This window comes from Phaethon lepturus, unplaced genomic scaffold (genome assembly GCF_000687285.1).
Source record: "Phaethon lepturus isolate BGI_N335 unplaced genomic scaffold, ASM68728v1 scaffold3516, whole genome shotgun sequence".
NCBI lineage: Eukaryota > Metazoa > Chordata > Aves > Phaethontiformes > Phaethontidae > Phaethon > Phaethon lepturus.
Genome location: NW_010543921.1, coordinates 132,987 through 145,417, shown reverse-complemented (window position 1 = coordinate 145,417; position 12,431 = coordinate 132,987). Strand labels below are relative to the sequence as shown.

The 12,431-nt window shown below is 39.9% G+C and overlaps 1 protein-coding gene across 1 annotated transcript in view; it reads left to right on the top strand.

Annotated features, from left to right (window-relative positions):
• The window catches only part of NELL1 (NEL-like 1 (chicken)), a gene marked incomplete at its 3' end in the record, with an annotated part of 145,962 nt that overhangs the window by 19,194 nt on the left and 114,337 nt on the right, over window positions 1-12,431 (top strand). The window contains exon 3 of the mRNA XM_010288482.1: window positions 3,809-3,959. Coding sequence (XP_010286784.1) covers window positions 3,809-3,959 — 151 coding nt within the window. The remainder of the gene's footprint in view (window positions 1-3,808; window positions 3,960-12,431) is intronic.

Here is a 12,431-nt window from a genome sequence, read left to right as displayed (position 1 = left end):
TTCCTCTGCAGATCCTGGCCAGAGTCGTGCTGGGCTGCTGAGCCCCTGCGCGAGCACAGCCCTCGGTGCCGGTTTTCCTCTCGTAGCTCCTTTCGGCTTGGTAGAGCTGTGCTGTTTGGGGGCTGTCCTGGCTTACACGGGACAAGGCAGCCAGGAGAAGGCAAGGTGGTGTCCCTGGGGATGGAGGAGATGGCACCAGGAAGGGAAATGGGGGACAGCAGGTGCTCAGTGGGTTTGGCTGTTCTGGCAAACTGCACCATTGCTTTGTGTTTGGCACTTCTTGCTTGGACCTGCGGCTTTAGAAAGAAAAAGAACTAAAATCAAAGAACAAATATGCTCTCTGTTTGACATAGATGTGTCTCCTGGTTCTCTGTTTTGCTGAAGGTAGAAAGTTGCTTTTACTTGATGCTCTGAGATGATTTGTGTCTGTTTTACTTTCAAAGAATGGTGTATGCCTGGTTTTTTTTTTTTTTTTTTGCTTGCTTTATTTTAGAAACATTCTGGTATGTTTAAAAAAACCCCTCCAGCAGTCAGTATTTCAAATTAAGAAAATATAATCACATAGAAGGGCATATGAAAGTCGTATCTATATTTGTTTATTTATTTATTTTGCTGAGATTGCATTATCATTCAAGCATGAAGCGATGTTTCACTGAAGATTACTGTATAAACCTATATTGTTCTATATTATGTAGGAAATACGACATTTCATTATGAGCAGACAGTTATTTTTATAGAGAGCATAAAAAGTATTTTCCCTTTCAGGCACCTGCAGTGAGGGGGTGTATATATTCCCATTTTTTCTTTATTTGAAGTGTGAAAATCAACCTGAAAATAGAAAGCTCTTATTCTAAATGGATCGTACTCCCAGTTCATTTGTATGGTACTTTCTGCAGCAATCAAGCAAAACACAAACAGATGACATACCCGATGATTGTGTGGCATGAGGGGGGGCACCGCCCGAGAGATGTGGGGGGCCATCCCATGGGGCACGGGAGCTGGGGTGAAGCAGTGCTGGCTGGGCCATGCCCTGAGCCAGGCCTGATGCGGCTCCTTCCCAGCATTCAGGCCCCAGGTTGTGAGCCCAGGGCTGCACTCAGCACCCCGACAGGTTTATCATCTCTGAAATGCCAGGTCGCGTGCCCCTTGGATCCTCATGAGCCTCGGTGTGCTCCTCAGCTTACGAGCCCAGTCGCGGACTATTGGGTCACGTTTGCCATCTCGCCGCTGAATTGCTGGGAAGCTCCCCTTGTTGTAGTTACTGAGGTTGAGTTACGAAGAACAGCATTTCTGTAGACGTTTTTGCATCTGCAAGTATGTTTTTCAGTTGTCTAGCGGTAGGGGATGTTCCTGGGCACTGGCGATGAGTAGACCTACTCCAGATAAATGGCACCATACTTAGCAGCGTGTTAATTTTTAAAAGCCTAGTTATGTAGCTTCCTTTATAGGAATTATACTAGAATAGCATTACGAAGCAGTGTGTAAATACTGTTTGTTATCTACTAGTTTGAACACACGATTCTGGAATGTCATGATTTAGTGTCTATGGCCTATATTGATTTTAATCAACAGAGAATGAATAGAAGGTGTTGCCAGTGTTTTTGCTGTATTCATGACTATGAAGAGGTGGTAGAGTATAACACGATATTTCAAATTATGTTTCTAACTGGAGTAGTCAGTGCGTTGATTATTCATTCGTGATTCCAACTAAAGAATCCTATATTTTTATATAAATTTTGGTGGACAGATGGTAGGATGAGGCTTTATACCTGCCCCCGCCCCGTAATGAGAAAATGTTGTGCTTTGCAAGGCATGATTGAAGTCTGAACATACATGTTTCACTGACAGCACTGCCTGTGCTTTCATGTGGAAGACTTTTTGAGAGCTTTGATAAGTTGTATTTTATTTCTGGCAATTTTGACACCTTTAAGGAAAAAAAAAAAAGGTAAGATACTAAGGTTCTTAACCTTCAAAACAAGGATAATTATCATCAACTGTCGGCTCTTGAATGTTTTATCTCTGAGTGTTACTCGTGCCTTGGAACTTAGTACCAGTGGATTGTCTGTCTGTGTCAATAGCAAATTGGATATCTTACTGGTATGTGGGACACATAGTTTTGTGTCTTCTGCATCAGGTCTTTTCGAAGAAACTAGGTAGTATTTATGACCGGTAATAACACTTGGTAGGTGAAGATAATGATACAGATAATGAGATCTTATAGATAAAGACAAAATCTGGTCTTCTGTGCTCAATTGTTTATTCCTCCATTCCCCTTTGTGATGGCAGTGGAAACGATTTCTGTTCTTTGGAGCTTTATCCTCTGCTATGATAAAAGTGGCATTGAACAAATAGTTTGATGCTGTAAAGTGGGCATTATATTTATTTATCATGTGAATTTGAGCCTCTGGCAAAGATTTTTAAATGATGACTAGTGATTTTTGATGTCTAATTTGCAGTACTTTTCAGAGGTGAGCTTTTCAGAGTGCAAGTGTGTTACGGATTCTGAGTGTGCAGGCTCATTTGGAGGGCTCTAACCTTCACAGGAAAAATTGAGACACCCAATTACAAAACATGCTTGAATACTTTTTCCTTGGAGTTTGGCTTTAGTCCGTGGCATTCCCTCAGTAGTTGCGTGTTGGAGTTTCAGGTTGTTTTTCAAGCCAGTCTCTCCTCTTTCTGTCTGCAAAGCCTCATTTAATGACACCATGTTTTTTTTCCCCGCAGTGAAATTCTGAATTGTAAATCTCATCACTACTTTGTGTGTTACAGCATTCACGCTTGGGCAGTATTCTCAGGATTCAGTAGAGTTATAGGGTTTTCTGCCAGCTGAGAATTTGTGCCTGCATTTCTGGCTTCAAAGTAAACCTTTCGAAAGGAAGCGCACTGGGCTTCTAATTGGTTATGACATCCAGGAACCGCAAGTGGCACAGGTCTTGCAAATGTGTGACAGAGGCCCAGCATGAGAGACGTGGCAAGGGGTGGGAAGGTGAAATGCCATGGTTTCTCTCTTTTGTCATTAATCGTCTTTCATAGTGATGATGTATTGTGAATAAAAGGATAAGATAAAAATGTATGTGGTAGGAGATGGTGCATTTGAATCTTAGAAGACCAGATATGAGAAGGCATGCTGCCTCTCGGACATCAGCAGGATTAGCGAGACTGAAGTATTTCTGGATCTGCCTGGTCAGACTGTAGTTTAATAAATATTTTATGAGCTGTCACGCTTTGCTTGTTGAAACTGAGAAATCTTTGAAATGCTGGTGGATTGCAAGCGTGTCTTGTATTTATTTCTCAGGCAGCACAGCCATATAGCATTATTAGCAATAATACATCTCTGCCGTACACAGTGCAAGGACAGGTTTCCTCTGATGTACAATGGGAGATGGTAACGGAGTCAGTGGTAAAAACTGAAATTGGAGCTTGGTGAATTGTGTTGGGAGAGGCAGTGCCAGAGATTTCTCAGAATTTAGGAACCTATTTATCTGACTGCAGCACACCTTATTTACAGCAACTTAATCTGCTCACAGCAGACACAAATGGCTCAGCATCCCGTTAAAAATTCTGTCAGAAAATCAGTAGCTGACCAGTTGTGAACTTGTCAAAGTGACAAGTGGGCATGCTGACAGAGATGGCATTTGGGTTTTTTCATTGAACAAATGTAGTGCGGGAGCATGATGGATGACTCTCAAAAATGAAAAATATTGAGGGGAAAATGAAAAATGTAATCTGAATTTTTCTGACTTTGCATTTTTACTGGACTGTTGTTTCCCTCTTTTTTTTTTTTTCTTTTTAAAAATAAAATCCTTAGATATAGAAAGAGAAATCCATGCAGCGCCCCATGTGAGTGAGAAGTTAATTCAGCTCTTCCGGAATAAAAGTGAGTTCACGTTTCTGGCCACTCTGCAACAGAAGGCATTGACTTCTGGAGTTATACTGTCCATCCGAGACCTAGAGCACAGGTAAGAGGAAATTGTTTCTCTCTTGTAGGAGTAGCGACGTAAAAGATACCAAGCGCTCAGTGATCCATTTTGACAGTGTGTTGAAATGGTAGATGTAAAATGTGACATGTAATTTAAAGCCTTTCTTCATAGTTTGCAATTTGCTACTTTTTGCTAGTTGTTTTTTGTTACAGGAGGAATGAATTATTTATGTGTCCTGGTCTGTAAAATAAATTAACTTAAACGGAAAGATCAAAACCACTGTAGTATAGACACAATGCACTTTGGAAGTTACAAACCTTGGAATGCAATTTCCCTTACTAATTCATCATATGCACTTTGGAGTTTGTTTTTTCATAAAAGTTAAACTTGCATGTTTCCTGCCTCACTGTGTTTTATAACATTTTGAAATAGTATGTTTTCTTTTTTGAGACTCAGCAATTAAGCTATTAAGCAATTAAGGTGCTTGTGCTTCCGTATGTAGGGTGACGTGCATGTTTTCTTCTTGGCGTAAATACAGTATATTCTTATTCCATGTATGTGTCTTTTTTTTTTTTTCCCTTTTTTTGTTGTTGTCAGTGTAGGAGGAAAAAAAGGGGTCCTCTTCATTAGCTATTATAGTGGCAGACAGCAATTTATTAAAAAAAAAAAGTGTACCTTGTATTATGGCCCGTAATATAATTCCAACGATATTTTGATGTTTCAAAGCGTGTGTTTTGTCAAATAGTCTCCTACTTGTAACTTTGTGAATGTTTTTTTCATAATTTCTTAGAGCTTGAAGGACCTGTGTATCCAGCCTGACTTTCTGTTGTAATACACGTAATAGGATGTACATTGGTTGCTCCCATTTCAAATCAAACTTAATACCAGTCATTTTGCAGAATTTCTTTTAGGAAAAAAAAAAAATCCTATTGGTATTTAATTTTGTAAATCGTGTCCAACTGTTAGCACAATTTCTTACCTTCTGTTGAGAATGTATATGAAGGAGAAGGCAGTGGCTTTATTATGACCAAATTGTCAGTGGGGGCTTTTTGCCAGTGCAACAGCAGAGATGTTTGGGCAAGGATAGCGCAGGGGAGGACTGTGCTACTCCCTTATTCTATCATCATACTTTTCTGTCACCTCTACTTTCTTATTGGTCTCTTCCTTATACTTTACTCCTTCTTTCATTTTCCAGGCCACTGTCTCTATATATAAGAATAGTGTTTTGCATTACACAAGGATCCCTCCCTCCAACTCTTCCTGTTTTCCTTCTCTCAATCTATTATTCGCTTTGTTGTTGCTTTTTATTTCCTCCAAGCTTTTCCAGGACATTGTAGCGCTCTGAAGTCACGGTTAAGAGGATCAGTTTGCCATGTTAAGGGACTTTTAAAAAAAATAGTTTTAATTTGAGAAAGAGGACATAGAGGAGAGCTGTTGACAGAGGAACACTGTCACATGTAGGGACACATGCATGCACTCAGCAAAATCCAAGGTCAAACTAGACAGGCAATGATTATTATACAATGCGAGGCACATGGAATTTTAGACACGGCCTCTTCTGAATTTAGCTGCTTAACTCCTCTATCTCAATGGGCAGAGAAAGAGCCTCGTAGAGAGATGTACTGTGCAGGAGTAATCTTGATTGAACAAAATGTGCTGCTGATGTCCTTCTTGGCACTGAGGTTATCTCTAGTATTCCAAATTAATAGACATCTGTTTAAAAATATGTATAGTTGAAGGACTGGGTGCTAGTCTCACTTAAACCTTTGTGGTTCTGTGTAGTAACAGAAGTAGTTTCAGTCTGTGAAGTCCTATGTAAGAGTGGAAATGGACATGTCCTGTATTGCTAATGACGGCTGCTACATTCTGAATGTGGGATGGATTACTGCAATTATACTTCTTTTCTGCACTCATTGTGTATCACTTAAAACAGATTCACTGTTTCCTTCTCTAGTTTCTTAAGTTGCTACTTGGACCTTGATAAGGATAGTGCTTTCAAACCCTTAGGTCTATAATGGCAGAAATTGATGAAGTGGATGACAGTGGAGAAAATAACTTTTAACGTTGATGAGTAGAGAGCAAAGATTTTGGGGCACTACTGAAGAGGACCCTGGTTACATTATGACCAATGTAATAGTAGAACTTTCAGCTTGATGTTTTTTTGATGTTGCTTTAACTGCTCAGGTCACTTGCGTGTGAACTGAAATGGATGCAGGCCCTTGACACTCTGGGAAGCATTTTTTAAATTGTTGTACCTACTAAGCTTTTGATAATTATCGTGGTTCTGTTTTGGTGATGTCCAATTTTTCTGTCAGACTTCTTTCAACCTCCCATGTGCCTATGAAAATAGGCAATGCAAAGGGTATAGTAAGAAACATCATTATGTTTCAGCGTGCTGAAGACCTATGGGAACAGCAATAAGGGTACATTTGTTGCCCAACCCGTCTAGTTTTTGACTACATATAACAGCATAACTAGTTCAAAAGGCAGTTTTGTGTGATGTATGTAGCGGAAGAGATCCCCATAAGGTACAAGTGAAAACTTAAGAGGCAGTAATACATAGAATGCTTGGTTTATGTTTCATTTCTCTAGTAAGTTTTAGCAGGACTTTATTTTCCATTAATAGCATGGAAATCTGAAACTAAGATGTGTAGGCTATTCTAGAAATAAGTAAGTAAATGGATCTTAAATCTTCATGAAAACCAAAAAAATGTAATATAAGAGATATTAAAATAAGATGAATACCACTTTCCTTGAAGTCAGTAATTCAGATGTGCTGTTTTGTTATACTAAATGGATATTTTGCAACAATTAGAGATTTGTTGCTGATTGATATCATCATTTGATGGACAAGATTTATACTACAAAGATGATAAATAATTCTTTGTTAATATTTTAACTTGTTGAATCAGCTTAATGATGATAAAGACTTTATTTTCATGATCCAAATGTATTAAAATACAGCTTGGAAAATGGAAAGTTTAATTAACACAGATTAAGTGTAATTGAACAGTCTGATAGTATGTGCAGACTGTGTACATAGTTATCTGGAATACAGCGGTAAATCTGAAGATTATAACTTTTTTTTCCTAAATCATAGAGAAGAAAAATGTAATACAGGATGTACAACCATGTTACTTGGGGATGCAGAAGGTGGAAACTATTTTCTTTGTTGGAGTATGATGCTAGCCAGTTCTTTTTAGAGAATCTTTGTGAACTGCTTTGCTCACAGCCTTCATCTCTTCAGACCACTAAGATGCTTGGGAAAGGCCATCAAGATATTTGAAATCCCACCCATAATGAATCCTTATTTCAACAGTGATTTAATACAGTTTCATCCACAGTTGCCTGCCTGCTCCTTACCTGCTCTGGCCTCACACAGTCCAAAGCCCAAGAATGTAAATTAGATGGAGTCAGCATTGCCTTTGTGGTGTTTGCTCACTGGGTTGGAGGTATATTGATGGTTCCTTCCTGCTGCTGGCCAAGATCAGTATCGGGAGAAATCTGTCAAGGATGTTCAGGTACCCAGGGTAGCGTTCTTTCAAATACTGGCTTTCACCAAAGGAGCTGACTGTGATTTCCTGACTACTCTGGGGCACAGTTTAAAAAGAACTGACTGTTATGATTTTTTTTTTTTTCATTGTTGATGTGAAAATTCCATGCCCCTCCTGTACTTTGTCTGTAAAAATAATGAATTACAGTGAGTGGGAAAGGAAAGCCTTTGTGTGCTTTCAATGCATTCTAAGGTTTTTCGTGCTTGGAAAGAATGGGTAAGGGACCTGAAAAAGATTGGCAAGCATTCTTTTGGTGAGTGGTCACCCCACTGACTAGCTTATAACATTTTCAGGTCGTTTACTGCTCAAACTTTCAATAATGACCTTTTAATTGCTAGGGGCTTTCTTGGAAGTAGTCACCATTGAAGCACTACTCATGTCTAAGCATGGTAGGCCTAAGGTATCAGGAAGTATTGAGTCCAGAATGATTTTTCTGCTAATGGACAAAGCTGAAGCTCCTCAAATCAGATGAGTAGTGCAACTACACATCACTGGGGATTCTGCTACTTACCTGAAAGGAAATAAGAGGAAAAACAATCTTTACAGTATGTTACACAGAAAGTGGCAGCTGGCCACCAAGCTGTCATCTGGTCATGATGCGGAAGGTAATAACTCTGGGTCAGGTTTTCTCATCTTTCATCAGGCAAAATTCCCTTTGACTTTTTGAAAGTAATCTGTTGGGTATTTACTTGCTTTGTAACAAGCTGCCCTCCAAAGAAAGATTTTCTTCTTAACCATTGGTTTATTTTTGTGCAATGCAGAGAGGTTTGGCATTGTAATACAGAATATGCAAAACTAAACTAGTAAGGAGAGGAGCCATCACCCATGAATTACACATAAGAAATAGGCTAATACCCTTATTGATTTTATCCTCAAGGTCTCATTATGTGCATTTTTCAAGGTCTCTGTCTTGTGTGGTGTTGGCCCCCGCCTTGCCTTCCCAAAGAAGTCATTGTTAATTCGTTACTCTTATTGGTTACTAAAGAGGCAGGGTGAAAAAGTAACTGTTTTGTAAAATGCTGCCATCCTTATACCTCCCTACTATTTTGTGTGTGTCCCGTGTCTGTCTTCTCTGTTTGCTTCGTGTTTATTAGTACTAACTTTCTATCCATGTGTTGTCCTTCTTTCTGAAGAGGGTTTCAAAATGGGGTGAATGTAATGATTCACCATTATAGAACTAGGGAGTGAGTCATAAGATTAATGTTCCTAAGATTTTTCTTACAGGGAGCACTAAAACCTTAATATTTTTCTAAATTTTATGAGGGTTTTTTTTTTCTTGGTTTTTACGCTTATAACCTATATCTAGGACCTGAACTTCAGAAAATTTCTGCCACCCCAGGTATTTAGAAACTTGCAAGCTAATGGTACTGCTGTGGTGAAATGATTTATTGAGTGGAGAATTTGGCCCTTCACTATGTAACAGCAAGCTGTATTGGTATAAATGTTCAGGGGGATTCTGATAAATGTTTTAAGCTCATAGTTTCTGAAAGATTTTTATTCCTAGCAAGTCAGTTTTGGGTGGGGAGGGGAACCAGGCATGGGGCTCTCTAGTACGTTGTTGAATACTTCCCCCCCAGTTAGACCATGAACAGCTTCTGAGACTGTTGCGGAGTAGATAGAAAGCTGCACATTCACAAATAGCAGTTGGAAGGCTACCAGGCTGTAATACATTTGATTAAAAACACAGAAGGGTAACAAGCTAGTTAAATTAAACACTGAAACCTAATTAATGAAAAGAAACCTATGCAAGTGACTTCTGACCCTAGTTGTAAACCTGAAAGATTGGATTTACTCCATGCTACGTTTTAGATTATTATTGGCAAGATATGCATACAGATATTGGATTCCAAGATGCCCAGTATTCAAAAAGGGAAGGAAAAACTCTGCAAATATATCCATTAACCTTTTTCTTTTAGGGTAAAGGTCACATCTTCATTAATATTTATATGTAGAATTGCTAAATTGGAAAGCTGTACAGAGAATATAAAGATCCAGCCTTACTTCTATCCCTCTGACTGAGGTGATGTGAAATATGAGGCATCTACACACCTTTTTTTTTTTTTTCTTTCCCCCATAGTGGAAGAAGTATATGAGCTTTGTTTCTTCCAGAACATTTTTCTTTTCTTCTTTTTTTCCTTCCCAAAAGGTCTTTAGAGATGCAAATGCAAATAGAATTGGGCCCACCTGCTTCTGTGCTTGGGCTTAAAGTATGCCAAAGAGGAAAGTGAGTCAGAATTGTTATATTCTATACATCTTCCAGTGGTTTAAGAAATTTTCCTTATGAAAGAGGAGTTACTGCTTGAGGAGCTACCTTCCATCTTGTGGCTCCCTGCTGAGAGCAGGTGTTTTATGTACACTAGGATGACAATTGTTGTCTCTGTGAAGAATTAACATGCTGCTGATAACCAGCTGTTGAAACACATTGATTGGACCTTGTTGGCAATTGGAGCAGAATAGCTGACAATTTGAAACTCTTTAAAACTGGATTTGGACAGTGCAGAAATGTTGTGGTCAGCCAGGAGCAGGATGTGTGTGTCCCCAAGGAGTCTTCTCCAACATGCTGAGTTCTTCTGTTTGCTTGTTTTATGACCCTCTGACATAGGCAAAGCATGGAAATGTCTCAAACTTACACTGAAGGCAACTTCCTGAAAACTGTTTGCTGAATTTGGGCCACTCAGTTAAGAACCTAAGACGGTTAGGTGTTGGCAACATGTTATTCACAGATGGTCATTTGCCTGGCTGGACAGGAGGCTGGGTGGTGTGTTTGGTGGTGTGTGTGTTGTGTCCCCCCCCCCCAGTTTAGTAACGATGCCTGTGTGCTTTCCTTGCCCTAAGTACTACCTTCTGAAAGGGGGGGAGGGTTGCAGTGCCTGCCCTAATGACTGCTGGCTGTGGGAAGCTGCAGGTGGCAGTGGGGAGGGAAGGAGAAGGCTTGCAGGGCAGGTGGAGGCTGAGGGGGTCCAGAAATTAGCAGGGAGCAGAAATGTGGCTGGACCTTGAGAGAGTGGAAAGGCAATTACTTTTTGCTGAGAAACTAGCAGAGATCTGTGGAATTTATCATAACATAAGAAATAACTGAAAAGCTGCTGAATCTGAGAGGAAGGTCAGAGGGAAGAACCTTCCTGGTAAGGACACAGCAGTTAGGGTAATTTGTTTTCAAATATTGTACTTTGACTCAGGTGGCAGACCTCATTAGTTTAAAAGGCTACGTTATCCTCTTTTGTTGTATTAAAATCTGGTATTTAGAGATTGTGGATTTGGGGATCCCCTGAGCTGAGTTCTTGCCGCAGTGATGAGCATGAGGGAGGGAGGGATGGGGGATATGCTCTTCTTTGATTACGGCTCTGCTGGGGGCTCTCTGGTCACACTGGCAGCTCTAGGCTTCTGGGTACCCACAAGGATCCCTGAACTCAGAGATCCCAGCCAGCTCAGAGTCCCAGGTTAGCCTTAAAAAATTGACAGCCTCCATTCAGAAGGTCCTCAGATACAAGTGCTTTGTGGACTGCAGATGGTCCATTGGTGCACTGGGGAAACTAAGGCTTAGTCAAGGATTCTGGATGATGAGCCCTCCAAGGGCTACTTCAGAGCATAACTGGGGACTGCATTCCTTGCCTAGTTACAGTGGTAGTGTGAGTACAAGGTGACTTGGTTTTGGAGTGGTGATATGTAAAGAAACAGTTCTTTTGTCAGGTTACTTTTCTGTCAGGCGTTCATTGGGTTGACATGCCTTACTGCAACTGAATGGCTAAATCTGATGCAAAGGATGGTGTAGGAATAAGCAGGCAGAAGAGTGAGGCCATCTCTTTCTGGAGTGGTTACACTAGACTATATCCCTTACTGCGAGATCAGCCTCTGCTTTTTGTGAGGCAATAACATCAAGTTTCTCCTGTTAGCTGGCTACTTCTTGCAGATACCTACCTTTAGTAGAGATGTCTTGGTTCTTGTCGGTGTTTATGTCTATATGTGTATGAGGACATACACATACATATGTGTTGTGTTTTATGTTGTTGTTGTTGATTTAGATGTAGCAGCCTTAGCTACCTTATTTCAGATGATAGACTCTTTTCTGTCCTGCTGACTATACTAGCTCTGAAGCCTGCTAAGATGCAGTACTATTTTTAAGTGCAGTGTGGTATTACCTGCTTGGTTTACTATGAATAGGGGAGAGACCAGGTCTTTTTCAGATAGTAGGCAGGTAGCAGCCCTAGATAGATTTTTAGACCTATGAAATGGTGGTGGGGGGGGAAGCTTAAAGTCAATCCTTATAACACATGGCATGAAAATGAGTAGCTGCTTTGTACCAGTTCTGACTCAAGCTGGCAGGCAGATGTTGGGGTTACTTTTTTTCTTTATATGATCAAAGAAGAAGGTAATTTTGTATTTGGATGACCTTTGCCTAGTTGCAGGTACACAAATGCATATTTTGAGCACCATAAATGTTTAATACCTTGCAGCTTGCATGCCCAGCTGCCATGTAGAAGATTTGTAGAACAAAAGACAAAATGTTTATTACAGAAAATGTCAGTGTGGGGTTTTTTCTTGCTAAAAGTTTCAAGCTAGGCTGATATGACATGATTCCCATTGTCCTCGGAGTGATCTGAATGGAAAAATAAAGTTGTTTAACTGATGGGATTTTAGTTCCTTTTGTTTGAAATGAAAGGATACGAATGTTTGGAAGAATACTGTTAAGGTAGCCAACAGCACAGTCAAGTTGGAACTTTCAGGTTTTTGAGACATGTGAAAGAATTTAGTATTAAGTTTCGGCTTATTTTGGATTTGCTTGTATAGGAGGAATATTTCTGGAATGCAGTAGGTGATGGTAGAGTCTTTGTCTGTGCAACATACGGAATTCAGCTTTTGCATTTTCTTCTGTAGGAAGTTAATCTGATTTTTCAGCAAGATACCTTCATTGCCACAGATGATCCTTCATCTATTCATGACACCTTTTGTGCTACCT